Below are 22,663 nucleotides of genomic sequence, written 5' to 3' on the forward strand. Positions count from 1 at the left end.
TGTCAGTCCCTGTCCAGTTTTCCCTTGCATCTAGCCTGTCTGTCTTCCGCTCTACAGTCCACACATCCTGTCCCCTGTCCTGTCCCCCAAGGCAGCTCCAGCCTGTCTGTCTTCACTCTACAGTCTCCCCGTAGTTGTGCCATGCATGTCCCTCATCCACAGCCAAGGAATATGCAATGAAATCTTTTCCCTTTTTCACAAGCTGCTCTTTTAGATTGATGGACAACTGGTCTACTCTCTCGCAATGGTGTTTCTCTCAGACTGAGTTGCCTTTTTTCTGGGCAAACTTCACTCAGTCCTGGACAGCAGTCCATCTTCACTCTACAGTCTCCTGTCCCCTGTCCTGTCCCCTCCAGCTGTCCATCTTCACCCTACAGCCTCAGTCCATCTCCCTTTAAGTCTCCTGTCCCCTGTCCTGGCTCAGCAGCCTCCAGCCTGTCGATCTTCACTTTTGTAGCTACAGTCTCCTCCAGTCCCAGCTCTCCGTGAACATATACTCCAGTTTGAAACCTCAGTGTCCACCTTCCCTTTTGCCATTTTTGATGGGTATCTGAAAGTTAATTTTACTGTGATGCTGACGACTGCTGTGCCTCTGCTCGGTCACTCTACAGTCTCCTGTCCCCTCCAGCATCCTCCTTCTCGCGGCCGGATGTGGCCATCTTCACTCTACAGTCTCCTGTCCCCTGTCCTGTCCCCTCCAGCCTGTCTGTCTTCCCTCTACAGTCTCCTGTCCCCTCCTGTCCCCTCCAGCCTGTCTGTCTTCCCTTTAGAGTATCCTGTCCCCTGTCCTGTCCCCTCCAGCCTGTCTGTCCTCACTCTACAGTCTCCTGTCCCCCCTCCAGCCCTACAGCCTGTCTGTCTTCACTCTAGTCTCCTGTCCCCTCCAGCTCTACAGCCTGTCTGTCTTCCCTCTAGAGTATCAGTCCTCCCCTCCAGCCTGTCTCCCTACAGTCTCCTGTCCCCTCCAGTCCTGCAGCCTGTCCATCTTCACTCTACAGTCTCCTGTCCCCTGTCCTGTCCCCTCCAGCCCTACAGCCTGTCTATCTTCACTCTACAGTCTCCTGTCCTGTCCCCTCCAGTCCTGCAGCCTGTCCATCTTCACTCTACAGTCTCCTGTCCTGTCCCCTCCAGCCTGTCCATCTTCACTCTACAGTCTCCTGTCCCCTGTCCTGTCCCCTCCAGCCCTACAGCCTGTCGATCTTCACTCTACAGTCTCCTGTCCCCTCCAGCCCTCTGTCTTCACTCTACAGTCTCCTGTCCCCTCCAGCCCTCTGTCTCCACTCTACAGTCACGTTGTCCCCAGTCTCCCCAGGGTTTAGATGAAAGCACACCCTTCTCCCGCCGCCACTCGCAGTAGGCAGCATCATGGTAATCCCCAGGATCTATTTACCCTTAGTCTTACAAACCATCCCTGCAGCTGCCTCCACAGATTAACCACCCACTACTATGTAGTGATTTGAGCTCTGAGGCTTAACTAAAATGACTTCAGGACAGAAACAGCCCTGTTCAAGCTCTGAACGGGGTTGCAAAGAGGGCCCGTATAGGCATGAATATACATGTGCACACACACACACACACACACACACACACACACACACACACACACACACACACAAAGACACCCACAATCAATGCTCAAGTGTCTAACAGGGTTACAGTTTAACTGGACCTTACTATGAAACCCTGTTAGAGTACCTCAGCCAGATCATTGCTGTGGTTCTGCTATATTCTGCCCGGCGACCCAGAGGACTCGGCTGGGACAGCCTCATAGCAGCCTGCAGCAATACATTGCTAATAGGCCGTGCTCCAATTCTCATTCCATCTATTTCTACCTCCTCCCTCTTTTGCCTCCCTCGCTCCATTTCGCCCTCAGGGCTCTCTGAGAACGACCTCCGAGCTCGCATCATTTCTCCTTGTCAAGGTCACAGGTAGTTGCATTGGTAATCTTCAAAATGTAAATAGGATTGTTTGAATCACAAGCAGGCAGAGAACTCTGTAGTTGTGGATCACTATAGACTACTGTAGCATTGTGCTTGGGCAGTGTGTGTGTGTGTGTGTGTGTGTGTGTCTACGTGTGTGTGCCTTCACCGATAACAGTTACCTGTTCTGGGGCTGAATTGAATAACAACCCGTTTGGTGTGCGGGGATCCATGAACATTCATCACCTTGACGATTTGCAGTTACCAGGGTCCCACTCTTTCCAACAACATAAATTCCAATGGAGCTAATCAATTACCCAATCACCAAGCAGTGAACGGTGTGCGTGCCTGACCGTATAGAGAGAGATTAATAACACAGACAAGAATACAAATTGAGTGTCTTAAGCCTCCGTCTTCTAGTCGATTCTCTGTGATATCTAATCCCCAAAGCCTCTTTTCCCTCTCAGAACACATCAATGCTTCATAAATTACACCAACATGACAGCCCTATTATAGAGAATCAATAACATGTCTAATGATAAAAATTTATTAGCAAAGACCTGATGTGTTTTGGGTTTCAGTGAGAAATACTTGTTGAACGCCAGGCCTGCGTCCCAAATGGCACCGGATTCCTTATATAGTGCTCTAATTTGGACTAAACCCCTATGGGCCCTGGTCAAAAGCAGTGCACTACATAGGGAATAGAGTGCCAGACCCAACCAAGGCCTGTGTGGAAGATGTAACAAGTGAGCATTACTAACATGAATCCCTTTCGAGTTGATAAGATTACCCCGTCCGGTTAATTTAACATGTCCCCAGAGAGGAGGAGAGTGATGTGATCCAACGCTCCCCCAGCAGATCTATGTTCAAATACTATTTGAAATCATTTGTGCTGTATTTGATTGAGCTTTCCTGGCAAAATGGAACCAATAAAATACATCCAAAACCACAAACTCCACCCATTTAACACTCCAGGCAGGCGAAAGCAAACACTCAAAGTATTTGAAAGATTTCGAATAGTATTTGAACCCAGGTCTCCGCCCCAGCTCCCTAGCAGAAGCAGTACACCACTGAGCTCAGCAGTACAGTTGGAGAAGGTCAGTGGAAGGGGTGAATAGTATTTGAACCCAGGTCTCCGCCCCAGCTCCCTAGCAGAAGCAGTACACCACTGAGCTCAGCAGTACAGTTGGAGAAGGTCAGTGGAAGGGGTGAATAGTATTTGAACCCAGGTCTACGCCCCAGCTCCCTAGCAGAAGCAGTACACCACTTAGCTCAGCAGTACAGTTGGAGAAGGTCAGTGGAAGGGGTGAATAGTATTTGAACCCAGGTCTCCGCCCCAGCTCCCTAGCAGAAGCAGTACACCACTGAGCTCAGCAGTACAGTTGTCAGGATTTGGCCAGGGTTGTTCCGGGTTTTGGTCACTAGATGAACCATTGTGCTTTTTGACCTTATGTTTTTTCCCTTGTTCCCCATTATTATTTGCACCTGTGCCTCGTTTCCCCAGATTGTATTTAAACCCTTAGTTTCCCTCAGTTCTGTGCTCTGTGTTTGTATGTTAGACCCAGCCCTAAACTTCTGTGTATTCTTGTCGATTCCGGTGGATGCTCTTGTGGAATTCTGTTTTTGTTTTTGAGTATCTCTTGAGGCTTTTTTGTGCTATTCCTACCACCTTTTGGATTTGCCATTTTTGTATTGAAGGACTTCTCCTTTTTACTTGATTAAATACACCGTCTTAAGTACTGCTGTGTCTGCCTCATCTTCTGGGTTCTGCTGACTATTCGTGGCTCAGTTGGTTAAGTGACTGTTTCTCACTCCGGAGACCCAGGTTCGTAACCGGGTCCTGACAACAGTTGGAGAAGGTCAGTGGAAGGGGTGAATAGTATTTGAACCCAGGTCTCCGCCCCAGCTCCCTAGCAGAAGCAGTACACCACTGAGCTCAGCAGTACAGTTGGAGAAGGTCAGTGGAAGGGGTGAATAGTATTTGAACCCAGGTCTAACTGCTATCTAACTGGGAGTCTCCTGAGTGAAAGCATCTGAAGTTCTTCAAAGGTAAATTATTTAATTTGGTTGCTTTTCTTATTTTCGTGAAAATGTTGCCTGCTGCCAGCAGAGCTAGCATAGCATTATGCCATGCTAAACTTACACAAATGCTTGTCTAGCGTTGGCTGCTACGCATATTTTGAAAATCTGAGATGACAGTGTTGTTAACAAAAGGCTAAGCTTGTGTTTGAATATATTTATTTCATTTGCGATTTTCATGAATAGGAAAAGTTTCTAGGGGTATTTATGTCCGCTACGTTATGCTAATGCCTTTGAGGCTATGATTATGCACCCGGATACGGGTTTGCTCGTCGCAAGAGGTTATCAAAACCCACCAGAAAACAGAATAATAAAATAAATGGGTCCATAACCCAACACACACAAGGACAGACGTTCACAAACACTACAATAAACAATCACCCACAAGGACATGAGGGGGAACAGAGGGGTAAACACACACCAGGACAGACGAGCACAAACACTACAATAAACAATCACCCACAAGGACATGAGGGGGAACAGAGGGGTAAACACACACCAGGACAGACGAGCACAAGCACTTACAATAAACAATCACCCACAAGGACATGAGGGGGAACAGAGGGTTAAATACACAACATGGAATTGATGGGATTGGAACCAGGTGTGATGGAAGACAAGACAAAACCAAAGGAAAATGAAAAGAGGATCAGCGATGGCTAGAAGGTTGGTGACTTCGACCGCCGAACGTCGCCCGAACAAGAAGAGGGACCAACTTCAGCGGAAGTCGTGACAGTCAGGGTTCCACATTCAACAAGAATATGATATAATAATATGATCCATCCACTTCAAAGCAGCATAACCAGCTCTTGTCCGAGCGCTGGCATTCTGTCACCTGAATTCTGTCATCTAAAACAGACTAAAGAGAGCCATACAAACTGTAGAAATAGAATTACTAGTCCACCTATCATGGTCTCATTGACTTGAAAGGGGATGCCCATTCTAGTAACTCTATTTCTACGATGCTGACATTTAGCTCCAACTATAGCGTGATGTTCTGCAGGTGCCATCGCTCTGAATTAGTCACCAAGACAGGATGGACACAGCCAGGTAATTTGCAGGGTGAGAGCCCAAAATAGCTCCCATTTCCACTGAGATAGGGACAACAGGGGGCCGGGCAAACATTGCAGACGGACGGGCGGGCAGATAGACAAGCTGGCAGACTGACACTAGACTAGACAGATATACTGACCGTTGGGACCACACAGAGACAGGGGGAGAGAGGTACGCGGAGAACAAAAAGCCCCTTCTGAAGAGGTGCTCACTGACTGCTCTTGTCAGGGATAGAAGGGGAAAGGGGGATTCCTGGTCAGTTGGACAACTGAATGACTTCAACCGAAATGTATCTTCCACATTTTAACCTCTCTGAATCAGAGAGGTGCAGGAGGCTGCCTTAACCCAACGTTCACGTCAATGGAATGTTGTCTTATCACCAAGCCATCGTAAATCGACTGTCAGCGTTAAATCTCAGAGGCTCCTCTCAGTTCACACAGCCACGAGAGTTCTAAAACCCCTATTATGTTGCCTCTCAGAAAAACAGACAGTGTGGATGTACTAATATAGGAATACATTTTAATATAAAAGTAATGTGATTAACATAATGTTGTAATTCTACCACAGGCCCAACGCTCTTAGACTACCTGACGCCCCGTTTAAATCTAATCAGCAGTACAGACGATACTGCGCTCCTTCAGACACAGCCACTTCCCCAACGATTCAGAGTCAGACCTGTCAACTTCACTGTTTAAGCCTAGGCTTCCTCGGCTAAGACTGTATTCACATCTCAACTAACTCACAAGGCATTCTGCATTCAGTCAGCAATTTTAGTGAAGGAAATGTAAGACTTAAAAACAATGTCAAAATGACTTATTAGCACCATGTAGACAGACACAAGCAGATCCAGAATGGCTATTATTAGAGCGTCACTTAGGGACTGGCAAGCTCATCCTTAACAGGATGCACCTGTGACATTTAACTATTTGGCAGTCAGCCAGAGGCTACAAACACAACAATAAATTGTAAACAGTTACAGTACCAGTTGAAAGTTTGGACACACCTACTCATTCAAGGTTGTTTCTTTATTTGTACTATTTTCTACATTGTAGAATAATAGTAAAGACATCAAAACTATGAAATAACACATATGGAATCATGTAGTAACCAAAAAAGTGTATAGATTTTATATCTGTGATTCTTCAAAGTAGCCACCCTTTGCCTTGATGACAGCTTTGCACACTCTTGGCATTCTCTCAACCAGCTTCATGAGGTATGCACCTGGAATAGATTTCAATTAACAGGTGTGCCTTCTTAAAAGTTAATTTGTGGAATTTCTTTCCTTCTTAATGTGTTTGAAAAAATCAGTTGTGGTGTGACAAGGTAGGGGTGGTATACAGAAGATAGACCTATTTGGTAACATACCAAGTCCATATTATGGCAAGACTAGCTCAAATAAGCAAAGAGAAATTACAGTCTATCATTACTTTCATACAAGTTTCTTCAAGTGCAGTCGCAAAAACCATCAAGCTCTATGATGAAACTGGCTCTCATGAGGACTGCCACAGGAAAGGAAGACCCAGGGTTACCTCTGCTGCAGAGGATAAGTTCATTAGAGTTACCTGCCTCAGAAATTGCAGCCTAAATAAATGCTTGACAGAGTTCAAGTGACAGACACATCTCAAAATCAACTGTTCATACTGCATGAATCAGGACTTTGCGGTCGAATTGCTGCAACAAAAAAAAACTACTAAAAGGACCAAGTTTCTTGGGCCAAGAAACACGAGCAATGGACATTAAACCTGTGTTAAACTGGTGGAAATTTGAGATTTTTGGTTTTAACCACTTTGTCTTTATGAGACGCAGAGCAGGTGAACAGATGATCTCCGCATGTGTGGTTCCCACCATGAAGCATGGAGGAGGACTTGTGATGGTGCTTTGCTGGTGACACTGTCAGTGACTTATTTAGAATTCCAAGCACACTTAACCAGCATGGCGACCACAGCATTATGCAGCGAGACGCCATCCCATCTGGTTTGTGCTTAGTGGGACTATATAATTTGTTTTTCAACAGGACACCTCCAGGCTGTGTAAGGACTAATTGACCAAGAATGAGAGTGATGGAGTCCTGCATCAGATGACCTGGCCTCCACAATCACTCAACCTCAACTCAATTGAGATGGTTTGAGATGAATTGGACCACAGAGTGAAGGAAAAGCAGCCAACAAGTGCTCAGCATATGTGGGAACTCCTTCAAGACTGTTGGAAAAGCATTCCAGGTGAAGCTGGTTAAGAAAATGCCAAGAGTGTGCAAAGCTGTCATCAAGGCAAAGGGAGGCTACTTTGAAGAATCTAAACTATATTTAGATTTGCTTAACACTTTTTTGGTTACTACATGATTCCATATGTGTTCCTTCATAGTTTTGATATCTTATAATTCTATAATGTAGAAAAAGAAATGAAAACAATAAAGAAAACCCATTGAATGAGTAGGTTTGTCCTAATGTTTGACTGGTACTGTAGGTCAGACACGAGTGTGTTTAAGCATGTGTGTAATGAAATGCCTGATTCACACTTTAGACTATAGAGTCATCCTGAACTGGTTGGCTTGGATATTTTATTTTCACATTGTGCTTTCCAGCACAGTTCCAGCAACTATGATGGATGCATAACCAGTCCAGCCCAGTAGGCCTACAGCTCGGCCTGGCTTAGCAGTGCCAAAGGGGAAAAAGACCCAGTTATAGATTTAAAAAAAGGCTTGAATACAATCTTGGCCTGTTAAAATGCGTTGAAGGCCCTGAACACCAAGAGTGAGACATTAACTAACTCAAAAGAAGATCAAGACCACGGAGGGAGGGCAGTGGCACAACAATTAGTGTCTGGGTCAAAGCCATTTACTCTCACAGCTGGGCGAGCGAAGAGCTCCGACCCTGCCAGAATCCACACCCTCCCACCATGACTTACTGTAGCTTATGTACGCTAAGACAGTGGGGAAGATTTTTCACAGCGAACAAGCACAACTCTCTCCTCCTGACAGCTAGCTCTCTCAGCGGGCCAAGAAAATGTACAAGGACAGGATACATCTTGGGAAGTGAACTGAATACATCATGGAGGGAAGGGAGGAGTGAAGAGGGGGAGGAGGGCGGAGTCAGAGGAGTGGGAACGGCACATTTAACCTGAGGCAGGGAAAAAAGGGAGAGTGGTGAGGGCAGACGCGTTCGCCCTCGTGAATCTAATTAACGAGCGAGAAATGTTGCGCTGTAAATCATTTCTTCCTCTGGCCGTTAAGTAAAGGGCACTTATGGTAGCCTATTGGTTAAGGGCGTTGGGCCAGTAACCAAAAGGTAGCTATTTAGAATTCACGAGCCGACTAGGGGACAAATCTGTCATTGTGCCCTTGACCCCTAATTGTTCCTGTAAGTCACTCTGGATAAAAATGTCTGCTAAATGACTAAAATGTAAATATAGCCTTATTACTCACCTGGCAAGCTCATAACACGCTGACTCCTTGGCTGAAGACTGCTGCTATAGCTGTGCAATGTATAGACAGAGACTGCTGCTATAGCTGTGCAATGTATAGACAGAGACTGCTGCTATAGCTGTGCAATGTATAGACAGAGACCGCTGCTATAGCTGTGCAGTGTATAGACAGAGACTGCTGCTATAGCTGTGCAATGTATAGACAGAGACTGCTGCTATAGCTGTGCAGTGTATAGACAGAGACTGCTGCTATAGCTGTGCAGTGTATAGACAGAGACTGCTGCTATAGCTGTGCAATGTATAGACAGAGACTGCTGCTATAGCTGTGCAATGTATAGACAGAGACTGCTGTTATAGCTGTGCAGTGTATAGACAGAGGCTGCTGCTATAGCTGTGCAGTGTATAGACAGAGACTGCTGCTATAGCTGTGTAGTGTATAGACAGAGACTGCTGCTATAGCTGTGCAATGTATAGACAGAGACCGCTGCTATAGCTGTGCAATGTATAGACAGAGACTGCTGCTATAGCTGTGCAATGTATAGACAGAGACTGCTGCTATAGCTGTGCAATGTATAGACAGAGACTGCTGCTATAGCTGTGCAATGTATAGACAGAGACTGCTGCTATAGCTGTGCAGTGTATAGACAGAGACCGCTGCTATAGCTGTGCAATGTATAGACAGAGACCGCTGCTATAGCTATAGCTGTGCAATGTATAGTGCAATGTATAGACAGAGACCGCTGCTATAGCTGTGCAATGTATAGACAGAGACTGCTGCTATAGCTGTGCAATGTATAGACAGAGACTGCTGCTATAGCTGTGCAGTGTATAGACAGAGACCGCTGCTATAGCTGTGCAGTGTATAGACAGAGACTGCTGCTATAGCTGTGCAGTGTATAGACAGAGACTGCTGCTATAGCTGTGCAATGTATAGACAGAGACTGCTGCTATAGCTGTGCAGTGTATAGACAGAGACTGCTGCTATAGCTGTGCAGTGTATAGACAGAGACTGCTGCTATAGCTGTGCAATGTATAGACAGAGACTGCTGCTATTGCTGTGCATAGCTGTATGTATAGACAGAGACTGCTGCTATAGCTGTGCAATGTATAGACAGAGACTGCTGCTATAGCTGTGCAATGTATAGACAGAGACTGCTGCTATAGCTGTGCAATGTATAGACAGAGACTGCTGCTATAGCTGTGCAATGTATAGACAGAGACTGCTGCTATAGCTGTGCAATGTATAGACAGAGACTGCTGCTATAGCTGTGCAATGTATAGACAGAGACTGCTGCTATAGCTGTGCAATGTATAGACAGAGACTGCTGCTATAGCTGTGCAGTGTATAGACAGAGACTGCTGCTATAGCTGTGCAATGTATAGACAGAGACTGCTGCTATAGCTGTGCAATGTATAGACAGAGACTGCTGCTATAGCTGTGCAATGTATAGACAGAGGCAGGCTACTTGGCACACTATATATGCTGACTAAAATACACAAATCTTGAAGGTTTGTTCTCACTACAATGTTACAATGACCTGACTGTAACCATGAGTCATGGTGTTGAGAAATGGAATGATGGTAAAGTCACACAGAGAGCAACACGCCCACACATCAAAGATGCAGTGTGAAATGGCCCTAACAGACAGTATCAGTGAGAGGATGAGGAAGAAGGAGAGAGGGGGGTTAGAGAGGGGGGAGGGAGAGAAAAGCAGAGGCAGTGAGAATGGAGAGGGACAGTGGGAGAGAAGAGAGAGAGAGAGATGGATGAGAGATAGATGAAGTGAGGGAGGGAGAGATTGGAGAAGGGAAGCCAACACTATACAGACGGTCTAGGACAGGCGCCTGGGGACCCGTTAAAAGACACCATTTTCCCTCAGATGGAGAGAGCATAACGGGCCCGACCACTCCATAAAAAATTCAACCATCGTTGGGTTTCAAGGCTTTTTCACGCCTGCTGGTGTGTGTGTGGCCTACTAAAGACACACCAGGGGCTGCCTGACAAACGGGAGCGGTGGTGTCTCTGACAGAGAAGAATCTTCATTCCTTCCCGCCATCATCCATCATTTCCAGCTGACCAGCTGCACCTGCTGAGGCGTCAGCCCCCGCCACCAGCCCGCCGTCAGCCCCCGCCACCAGCCCGCCACCAGCCCGCCGTCAGCCCCCGCCGCCAGCCACTGCCATGCTGTTATAATGCTATGACAATGCTCAGATTGTCTTCAAGCTCTGGAATCACACACAGTTATTTACCCTGGTTGGCTCCACTGTGATCCAACATAGGCCTAGAGACACAAAAAGGCATGCACGATATATAGTCCTTCCTTATCCCAAAACGTTGTCACTATTAAAGTTGGAATAAGAATCTCAGTATTTATTTCTGCAGTGTCTCAGCCAGAAGCTCAGAATCATGTGATGTACTGCATGACATTGTTCATTTCTTTACCACACAGGTCAGCCAAACCAGCATCCACCTACGAGCTGGGAAAGGACTTTCCCCTAATGTATATATGTGAAGGCCTCAATGTTTCGTTCTGCAGAGTTCCTCGCCCAGCATCTAAAAATGATCAGATGTGACACACAGGTCAGCCAGCACAGCATCCACCTACTAGCTGTGAAGGGGACTTTCCCCTTGCATGTGGGACGTGGGGTCGTGGCAATGAGCGAGGTGACTCGTCCTTTTGACCTGAAAACCCTGACTATACACTGCAGAGTATACTGGTAGAGTATACTGGTAGAGTATACTGGTAGAGTATACTGGTAGAGTATACTGGATATACTGAGATATACTGGTAGAGTATACTGGTAGAGTATGGGTGGCAGCGTAGCCTAGTGGTTAGAGCGTTGGACGGAAAGGTTGCAAGATCGAATCCCGAGCTGACAACGCACAAATCTGTCATTCTGCCCCTGAACAGGCAGTTAACCCACTGTTCCTAGGCCATCATTGAAAATAAGAATTTGTTCTTAACTGACTTGCAAAGTTAAATCAAGGTAAAATAATACTGGTAGTTCCGCATATTCATGATATACATGACTCCACGACACACCAACAACAATCTCACTGAATCAAAACATGGTAGGTCATATCATTGCCCACAATGACAGTGTGAGCCTCTGATACTGCTATGGCTGGAGAGAGAAGCAGGTCGAGACCAGAATAAAGGGGATTTTCATTTTAGTGGCGGTTCAATCCCTCAGCCTTTCAAACACAGCTACGTTTGGCACCATAACTTTATTACTGCTAGGTGATAATGTACTGATTCTCCAGGTGATGAAAAGAGCCATTAAGCCAGAGTTTTAGTTCCATCAGAGGTATTTGCATAAATGCATCAAATTACTGGTCTCTCTGGGGTTATGTGATTTAGTAGGGAGAGAGGGACAGTGTGAGGAATAGAGAGCGTGAAAGGAAACGGAGAGAGAGATAGAGAGATAATGGAGATGGAGAGAGAGTGTGAGAGAAGAGTCAGGCTGAAACGAGGCGGAGCAGATGCAATGTAAATTGCTGACATCTCCATTTATTTAAAAAAGCTGTTACATAAATAGTTGCACTTATTTATTTATTTTTATTTCACCTTTATTTAACAAGGTAGGCCAGTTGAGAACAAGTTCTCATTTACAACTGCGACCTGGGCAAGATAAAGCCAAGCAGTGCGACACAAACACAGAGTTCACATGGAGTAAACAAACGTATAGTCAGTAACACAATAGAAAGGTCTATATACAGTGAGTGCAAATGTAGTAAGATTAGGGAGGTAAGGCAATAAATAAGCCATAGTGGTGAAATAATGACAATTTAGCAATTAAACACTGGAGTGATGGATAGTGAAGAAGATGAATGTGCAAGTACAGATACTGGGGTGCAATGTAGCAAAAAAACAAAAACAATATGGGGATGAGGTAGTTGGGTAGGCTATTTACAGATGGGCTGTGTACAGGTGCAATGATCAGTAAGCTGCTCTGACAGCTGATGCTTAAATTTAGTGAGGGAGATATAAGACTCCAGCTTCAGTGATTTTTGCAATTCGTTCCAGTCATTGGCAGCAGAGAACTGGATGGAAAGGCGGCCAAAGGACGAGTTGGCTTTGGGGATGACCTATGAAATACAGTGCCTTGCGAAAGTATTCGGCCCCCTTGAACTTTGCGACCTTTTGCCACATTTCAGGCTTCAAACATAAAGATATAAAAGTGTATTTTTTTGTGAAGAATCAACAACAAGTGGGACACAATCATGAAGTGGAACGACATTTATTGGATATTTCAAACTTTTTTAACAAATCAAAAACTGAAAAATTGGGCGTGCAAAATTATTCAGCCACTTTACTTTCAGTGCAGCAAACTCTCTCCAGAAGTTCAGTGAGGATCTCTGAATGATCCAATGTTGACCTAAATGACTAATGATGATAAATACAATCCACCTGTGTGTAATCAAGTCTCCGTATAAATGCACCTGCACTGTGATAGTCTCAGAGGTCCGTTAAAAGCGCAGAGAGCATCATGAAGATCAAGGAACACACCAGGCAGGTCCGAGATACTGTTGTGAAGAAGTTTAAAGCCGGATTTGGATACAAAAAGATTTCCCAAGCTTTAAACATCCCAAGGAGCACTGTGCAAGCGATAATATTGAAATGGAAGGAGTATCAGACCACTGCAAATCTTCCAAGACCTGGCCGTCCCTCTAAACTTTCAGCTCATACAAGGAGAAGACTGATCAGAGATGCAGCCAAGAGGCCCATGATCACTCTGGATGAACTGCAGAGATCTACAGCTGAGGTGGGAGACTCTGTCCATAGGACAACAATCAATCGTATATTGCACAAATCTGGCCTTTATGGAAGAGTGGCAAGAAGAAAGCCATTTTAGTTAAAGATATCCATAAAAAGTGTCAAAGTTTGCCACAAGCCACCTGGGAGACACACCAAACATGTGGAAGAAGGTGCTCTGGTCAGATGAAACCAAAATTGAACTTTTTGGCAACAATGCAAAACGTTATGTTTGGCGTAAAAGCAACACAGCTCATCACCCTGAACACACCATCCCCACTGTCAAACATGGTGGTGGCAGCATCATGGTTTGGGCCTGCTTTTCTTCAGCAGGGACAGGGAAGATGGTTAAAATTGATGGGAAGATGGATGGAGCCAAAAACAGGACCATTCTGGAAGAAAATCTGATGGAGTCTGCAAAAGACCTGAGACTGGGACGGAGATTTGTCTTCCAACAAGACAATGATCCAAAACATAAAGCAAAATCTACAATGGAATGGTTCAAAAATAAACATATCCAGGTGTTAGAATGGCCAAGTCAAAGTCCAGACCTGAATCCAATCGAGAATCTGTGGAAAGAACTGAAAACTGCTGTTCACAAATGCTCTCCATCCAACCTCATTGAGCTGAGATGTTTTGCAAGGAGGAATGGGAAAAAATGTCAGTCTCTCGATGTGCAAAACTGATAGAGACATACCCCAAGCGACTTAAAGCTGTAATCGCAGCAAAAGGTGGCGCTACAAAGTATTAACTTAAAGGGGCTGAATAATTTTGCACGCCCAATTTTTCAGTTTTTGATTTGTTAAAAAAGTTTGAAATATCCAATAAATGTCGTTCCACTTCATGATTGTGTCCCACTTGTTGTTGATTCTTCACAAAAAAATACAGTTTTATATCTTTATGTTTGAAGCCTGAAATGTGGCAAAAGGTCGCAAAGTTCAAGGGGGCCGAATACTTTCGCAAGGCACTGTATACCTGCTGGAGAGCGTGCTACGGGTGGGTGCTGCTATGGTGACCAGTGAGGTGAGATAAGGCGTGGCTTTACCTAGCAAAGACTTATAGATGACCTGGAGCCAGTGGTTTTGGCTACGAATATAAAGTGAGGGCCAGCCAACGAGAGCATTGGGCCAGCCAACAAGAGCATCGCAGTGGTGGGTAGTATATGGGGCTTTGGTGACCAAACGGATGGCACTGTGATTGACTACATCCAGTTTGCTGAGTAGAGTGTTGGAGGCTATTTTGTAAATGACATCGCCGAAGTCAAGGATCGGTAGGATAGTCAGTTCTATGAGGGTATGTTTGGCAGCATGAGTGAAGGATGCTTTGTTGTGGAATAGGAAGCCGATTCTAGATTTAAATTTGGATTGGAGATGCTTAACGTGAGTCTGGGAGGAGAGTTTACAGTCTAACCAGACATCTAGGTATTTGTAGTTGTCCACATATTGTAAGTCAGTACCGTCCAGTGTAGTGATGCTGGACGGGTGGGCAGGTGCGGGTAGCGATCGGTTGAAGAGCATGCATTTAGTTTCACTTACATTTAAGAGTAGTTAGAGGCCATGGAAGGAGAGTTGTATGGCATTGAAGCTCGTCTGGAGGTTAGTTAACACAGTGTCCAAAGAGGGGCCAGAAGCATACAGAATGATGTTGTCTGCATTGAGGTGGATCAGAGCATCACCAGCAGCAAGTGCGACATCATTGATGTATACAGAGAAAATAATCAGCCCGAAAATTGAAGCCTGTGGCACCCCCATAGAGACTGCCAGAGGTCCGGACAACAGGCCCTATGATTTGACACACTGAACTCTATCTGAGAAGCAGTTGGTGAACCAGGCAAGGCAGTCATTTGAGAAACCAAGGCTGTTGCGTATGCTGATAAGAATGGGGTGATTGACAGAGTCGAAAGCCTTGGCCAAGTCGTTGAAAACGGCTGCACAGTCTTGTCTTTTATCGATGGTGGTTATGATATCGTTTAGGACCTTGAATGTGGCTGAGGTGCACCCATGACCCTCGCGGAAACCAGATTGCATAGTGGAGAAGGTACAGTGGGATTTGAAGACTTTAGAAAGGCAGTGTAGGATAGATATAGGTCTGTAACAGTTTGGGTCTATAGTGTCTCCTCCTAAGGAAATTGTCTCACTAAGGTAAGACAATCCCTTGGAGGTTCAGAGCCAGGGTAAGAGAACAGGGTCACATTGAGGATGACGTCTGGGTGGCAGGCAGGCAGGCAGTATAACTGAACAGGGAACAGAAATAAGGGGGAGGACGGGGGACAGAGGGGTACAACAGTATGTTTGTGGTTCAGTGTCAGATAAAACCAACACCCAGTCAGCCACAAAGGGCACCTCCCAACAGACTGAACCCCCCTGTCCCTGATGTCCCCAACGTATGACATATGACACTGTGAAACAGGTGCTGACCTTGACCAGTGCCTGGCCCCACGTGTCTCGCAATCACGGACAACAAAGAGGGAACCACCAATCACCTTTGATGTAGTGTCCCTGGCCCTGTATAAAGCTCTCATTCAGAACAGAAATGGGTGCACCGTACTGCAGCACATAAACAACACAGCATAAAGGTGTTTTCATTCAAACCACATAGGTTTACTAACTGAAAATGAACAGCCGTAACGTCCTTATTACTGCTGCCTGTGTTGCGAAACTGCCATTAGGTGACCTTGCTGCATCAGTAGAGGACCGATAGATTACAATTAATCAAATGGTCACCCAGACTATTTACATTGACCCCCCCACACCTTTGTTCTACACTGCTGCTACTCGCCTTTTATTATCCATGCATAGTCATTTTACCCCTACCGTCAAATGACCTCGACTAACCTGTACATTGACTCGGTACCGGTGCCCCCTGTACATTGCCTCGGTACCGGTGCCCCCTGTACATTGCCTCGGTACCGGTGCCCCCTGTACATTGCCTCGGTACCGGTGCCCCCTGTACATTGCCTCGGTACCGGTACCCCCTGTACATTGCCTCGGTACCGGTACCCGCTGTACATTGCCTCGGTACCGGTACCCGCTGTACATTGCCTCGGTACCGGTACCCCCTGTACATTGACCCGGTGCCCCCTGTACATTGACCCGGTACTGGTACCCCTGTACATTGACCCGGTGCCCCCTGTACATTGACTCGGTACCGGTACCCCCTGTACAATGCCTCGGTACTGGTACCCCCTGTACATTGACTCGGTACCGGTACCCCCTGTACATTGACCCGGTACCCCCTGTACATTGCCTCGGTACTGGTACCCCCTGTACATTGACCTCGGTACTGGTACCCCCTGTACATTGACCCGGTACCCCCTGTACATTGACCCGGTACCCCCTGTACATTGACCCGGTACCGGTACCCCCTGTACATTGACCCGGTACCGGTACCCCTGTACATTGACCCGGTACCCCCTGTACATTGACCCGGTACCGGTACCCCCTGTACATTGACCCGGTACCGGTACCCCCTGTACATTGACCTCGGTACCGGTACCCCCTGTACATTGACCCGGTACCCCCTGTACATTGACCCGGTATCCCCTGTACATTGACCCGGTATCCCCTGTACATTGCCTCGGTACCGGTACCCCCTGTACATTGACCCGGTACCCCCTGTACATTGCCTCATTGTTGTTATGCCATTTCCTTGTGTTACCTTTTGATTACATTTTTTTACTTTAGTTTATTGAGTAAATATTTTCTTAACTCTATTTCTTAAACTGCATTGTTGGTTAAGGGCTTGTAAGTCAGCATTTCATGGGAAAGGCTACACCTGTTGTATTCGGCGCATGTGACAAATAACATTTGATTTGATAGAGAGGCCGTCAGCAAGGCAGAACAAGCAGAACAAGAAAAGTCCCAGCGTATGTTAAAATGTTCCACTGCATAGAGAGACCAATATCAATACTGCTTCTGACTCTCTCCATGCCATGCTAAACAAATACACAAGACTGGATATCATGTTACATTTAGCAATCACTAAAACATCTCAATCTGTGCTTAACTCCTGACAGCCAGGCAATACTGGAAAGCTTAAGAAAAAGTACTTTCAAGTACTACTTAAGTCGTTTTTTGGAGTATCTGTGCTTCACTATTAACATTTTTGACAACTTATACTTCACTACATACATTTTAAAAAATTATGTAGTTTTTACTCTGTACAGTTTCGCTGACACCCAAAAAGTACTCATTACATTTTGAATACTTAGCAGGACAGTGAAACTGTCCAATTCACTCACTTACCAAGAGAAAAGCCCGGGTCATTCCTACTGACTCTGATCTGGCGGACTCACCCAACACACATGCGTCATTTGTAAATGTCTGAGTGTTAGTATGTTCCCCTTGCTAGCCATAAATTAAAAAAGAAGAAAACGTGCTGTCTGGTTTTCTTAATATATAGAATGTGAAATGATTTATACTTTTACTTTTGATACTTAAGTATATTTTAACAATTACACTTACTTTTGATACTTAAGTATATTTAAAACCAAAATACTTTTAGACTTACTCAAGTAGTATTTTACTGGGTGACTTGAGTAATTTTCTATGAAGGTGTCTTTACTTTTACTCAAGTATGACAATTGGGTACTTTTTCCACCACTGAAAGCAATCACATAAATCACAACCCATTCCCACAGATGTGCGATCCCCGCCTTGCAACCAGCTGGTCACGTACCTTTCAGCTGGTCCGCCACCACGCTCTGTCCAACCCTCTCCGTGACCCGTCCGTTCTCCCGCTGGTACCGGTCATCCAAAAAGTTGGCGGTGGCCTCTGATAGGTGCACCTTCCCGGCCACGCCCAGTTGCTCCATCAAATTGGCCAGGTTCACGTCGTTGGACCACACGTCGAACTTAAATCGCTTCATCCCGAGGATACCGCACAGGACAGTGCCCGTGTGGACGCCCACCCTCATGTTAACCATCTCGCTCTTCTCCTGGCAGAACTGTTCGATGGCTTGGATCATGCCCAGACCCATCTCTATGCAGCAGTAGGCATGGTCAGCCCGAGGCTCAGGGCAGCCTGCCACGCAGTAGTAGCAGTCCCCGAGGGTGCTTATCTTCTCACAGCACGTCAGCTCACACAGCCGGTCAAAACGTCCAAAGAGGTCATTGAGGAGCCCCACCAAGGCGTGGGCCGACTTGTTGGCAGACATCTTGGTGAAGCCTACGATATCCGCGAAGAGGATGCTGACGGGCTCCATGCGCTTCATGTTGAAGGGTCTGAAGATGATCTGGCCTCTCGGGATTGAGGTCTTATTCCTCTTGTTGTTCTTGGGACTGGAGATGACGGCCGCCGCGCCGCTGCTGGAGTAGCGCTTGGCCGAGCTCCCGCCCGCCAAGCCTTCCTCGTCGCCCTGCTTCATCAGGTCGTCGGCCACCCTCCGAGGCATCACAGAGTGGATCATGCGTTCTTTCAGCGCCTTCTCCACCTCCAGGTCCTTGCCGTGCATGATGGCCTGGCCCACCTTGAGGAAGGTACTTCGCGATCGCACCTCAGACATGATGAAAAGGTGGATGCCGATGGCATGGGCGCACAGGTGGAGCAAAGCTTTGGCTGGCCCCAGCCAGCGTAGAGTGTCCCAGTCAGACCCCTCCAAGGCCTGGCTCCAACCATCCCCAGCAGCCTGGGTGAGGTGAAGCCATCCCAGAGCCTCAAAGAGCACAGAGTAGAGAAGTCCCAGTAGCACCGAGGCATAGAGTCGGACATGGAGGACGCTGTAGAGTAGCAGCAGCACCTCCATGCCCAGGGAGAAGGTCCCTACTGGAGATAGGCAGGCGCTGCCCGTGGGTAAGTCCCGGTTGAAGGTCACATTTCTGGGCTCCATGCCACTGAAGTCCCCCGCATCCTCCACCACATCCTCAGGAGGGAGGGTCTCCAGGTCTCTGAAGCCGGCTGTCTGGATCTGGGGTGCCAGGGTGAGGGCAAAGGTCACCACGATGAGCAGCAGCGACGCCTGGTTGTAGCAGCGGACGTAGATCCTTGTGAACGTCAAAAGGAAGAGGAGGAGGCAGAAGAGGAGGAAGCAGGCGGTGGGGACGAGGAAGGCAGTTCGGTCACACCGGTCGGGGTTGGCACTGAAGTACACCCCCCAGAGGAGGCTGGCGGCGAACAGGTAGAAGAGGACGTAGCGGAACCTCCGCTGAGTCTGGGGAAAGCACCTCTCCCTGCATGCCTCCTCCAGGATGGGAGAGTCAAACTTTGGGTCCCAGAAGTGCCCAGCAGACCTTTCGAACAGCTGGGGCATCTTCCTCTGGGTTCGCAGCCCCTTAACCACGGGCCTGAGGACCCCGGACTCTCCCGAGCTGCAGCTGGAGGAGATGCTGTACTTGCAGTGTTTGGACCCACTCCCCATGAAGCCTCCTCCCATGCCACCCAGCGCCCCGGCTCCTCCTCCGTGCTTGTGTTTGACACTACTGCTGATCCTCACGGAGACGCTGCCCTCGCCGCTTGAGTCACAGCTCACCTCTGTGTTGTGAGGCAGCAGCTGCTGATGTTGGGGGGATGCCATGTTGCTTTTTAATCTAACAGAAATTCGACAACAATAGAGTGAATTGCTATTTGCAAGGCAATGTAGGCTATGAATGTATTGAGTGTGGTTCCCTCTAGATGAGAACAAATAAATTATGCACTAACAGAAAACATCTCCAAAGAAAAAGTCTGACAGTTAGCCTGTACTGAATTTTGATCTGTTAATTATTGCCCCTCATGACGTCAATACTCGCATTCCTACACCTTCCCCGTCTGTTTTGACGCACTTGTCTCGGCACAGCTCATTCTGTTCCAGACCAAGTACTTACAACTGTTTTTGACTCATTGAAAAAGATTTGGGGAGAAGTCAAAATCTTACATAACATAATTATGTTGACTGTAGAACCCTAGTTGGGCAATACTACTTTAGTAGTATTCAGTAGCATTTCAGTAGTATTTCCAAGGCTCTCCCCTGACTAAATAGCCGACTGTAGACTACTGGTATATTGGGACAAATTATTCATGACAACTGAAACCTGGATCAAATTCCTTCATGCTCTCACTACTTGGCTGCCTGCATAGCCATTCTTTGAACATGCACTGTCAAAATAATCCTCTATCGATTTTAGATCCCGTCTACATTTATATTTGTCTCTACAGAACTGTAGCCTCCTGCCTGTCCTCTCTTATATGTTATATATTACATGGTAATGCTTTCAAGAAAGTAGACTATAATGCATTCAGAAATTGCTTCCAATTTACAGTGATATATGAGAAAAATAATCATTTCAAACTTCACGCGTAAACACTTAGTGTGTGTAGAACTTTATCCCGTATTCCCCAAATAAACCCACGCGCCGGCGTTGTAAAGGCATCGCAAGAAAAGCCACAGTTACGGAACTATTGTTTGACATGTGCTGGGTTATTTAAGGCGGAAATGTCTTCCCATAAACAAGAAAGAGAAAACAAACACTGACGTCTAATGCCCATTATCCTCCTTTACCCACATGCTCTTGCTGTGATTGGGAAAAGGCCTATTCTAAGAATTTCCATGGATGGAGCCCCGTCCTTTCCTGAGGTCCCTCTCCGGAATTTCCAAATCTGCGCCTCCAATTCCCAGGGATCCACGCTGACAGAAGTGGGCAATTTGAAGAGGACAAGGTGGCAGAATAGAGCAAAGAGCTGCAAAATGTAGTAGACCCACAATTTAATTGGAGATCAAGTGTTGGCCTACACGCGCAAATACCTACTTTATTAGATCCAGGCCATGCTCAGTCTGTGTTGAGTAAATATTGTTTTGATTATACAAGAACAGTCAAGTCAACATAACATTTATTTTAATTTCCTGATAACTGGCACTGATTTCTCCCATAATTCCACGAGTGACCGGCAATTGAATTGTCAGTAAACTTCAGTCTGCCATCCATACAGGGCCACGGCGGAAGCCAGTCTTGGTTGTATGTAGCCCCTTTCCGTCCTCCTTTGCTCGTTTGATGGAAACTTTTCCCACGCCACTATTCTTCCCATTGAGTCGCAGACGAATAGCAAGTGGAGAATATGGGCTAATTACCAGCTTTCTCCCCTCCTCGTATCCCCCGGACACCGAGTCCTCCCTGAACAGACAAGCGGCTCCTTGATCCCCCACTTTAACACAATTGCATGAAGAAGCAGGCGTCTGTTTCTTCTGTCCAAATACTTCAATTGTATTCAAGGCAGATTTGCGGGTTTAGTTATTTAAACGCACTTCCCGTCCGATCCTCTCTATCCCTTTGAGATGTTCTTCTATTCCCGGTTGTCTGGCCATTCGCCGGTCTTTCTTTCCAGAAGAGGCACAATGGATACCGCTGTAAAGCGGTATGTGAGCTATCCAAGCACAGTTAAAAAAACGGCCCCGCTACCACCATCTTCACGGAGATTTCAGAATCCGCCGTCCACCCGCATGTGTATAAATGTGTGCGACTGACTGTGGGGCAGAGAGGGACGAGAGTAGTGACAGGGGGCGGACGTGTTTAGGTGCGTGCACGCAAAAGCGAGAAAGGGAAAGACTGGATGGTGGCGAGCACGTATTCAGGGATAGGTGGGGTGTCCTTTTCTTTTTTACCCGCAGTGAGCGCGTCGGAGCACGCCCTCACCTCGCCAGCCACATTCTCGAAGAGATGTGGGCTTCTCACTCACTACCACCGATGTTACCGAGACCACTGGTGTTTTTATCCGTAGTGTGGGTATTCGTGGAACCATGACAAAGTGAGTATGGAGGCGTGCTCGCGCGGGGTGCAGCCTTGAACAAAGACAGTAGCAACCCCCAGAGAGAACATCTCCCTTATGATATTATTAACGGTGCCATGTCCCCAGGCTTCAATATTGGGAACAAACTATTACAATCAAATGTCATGGGAAATGTTAGCCCACTAAATCTATTAATATCACCTGTTATTTCTATTGCTCTATTTATTCTCTATTTATTATGCACTCCTCCCCATGCATTCATTATAGACTTAGAAAGTGACATTGGAAGGTTTTATAGGCTACAGTATGTAGGCTTCAACTGTAGTCTAGGAGTGAACTTTACAGTTGAATATTGCAGTGGTGTAAATTACTTAAGTAAAAGTACTTTAAAGAACTACTGAAGCCGTTTTTGAGGTTCTATTAATATTTTTGACAACTTTACTACAATCCTCAAGAAAATAATGTACTTTTTATATGTTCCCTGACACCCAAGAGTACTCATTGCATTTTGAATGCTTAGCAGGAAGGGAAATGGTCCAATTCACACACTTATCAAGAGAACATCCCTAGTCATCCCTACTGCCTCTGATATGGCAGACTCACTAAACACAAATGCTTTGTTTGTACATGGTGTCTAAGTGTTGGAGAATGCCCCTGGCTCAGTGGCGACCCGTCAATCAGGGCAGGTGGGGCGGAGTCCCACCTGGTTTGAGCCCTGCCTGTTTCGCATGTTATTTT

At 46.5% G+C, this 22,663-nt stretch overlaps 1 protein-coding gene across 1 annotated transcript in view; it reads right to left on the minus strand.

Moving 5' to 3' along the window:
• Positions 1-21,662, minus strand: part of LOC135530819 (adenylate cyclase type 9-like) — an 87,944-nt gene extending 66,282 nt beyond the window's left edge. The window contains exons 1-2 of the mRNA XM_064958992.1: positions 20,950-21,662; positions 17,906-19,752 (exon numbers count right to left, since the gene is read on the minus strand). Of these exons, the coding sequence (XP_064815064.1) occupies positions 17,906-19,739 (1,834 nt within the window). The 5' untranslated portion in view covers positions 19,740-19,752; positions 20,950-21,662. The remainder of the gene's footprint in view (positions 1-17,905; positions 19,753-20,949) is intronic.
• Positions 21,663-22,663: the final 1,001 nt, after the last annotated feature.

The sequence above is a fragment of the Oncorhynchus masou genome, unplaced genomic scaffold (genome assembly GCF_036934945.1).
Source record: "Oncorhynchus masou masou isolate Uvic2021 unplaced genomic scaffold, UVic_Omas_1.1 unplaced_scaffold_1432, whole genome shotgun sequence".
Classification (NCBI taxonomy): Eukaryota; Metazoa; Chordata; class Actinopteri; order Salmoniformes; family Salmonidae; genus Oncorhynchus; species Oncorhynchus masou.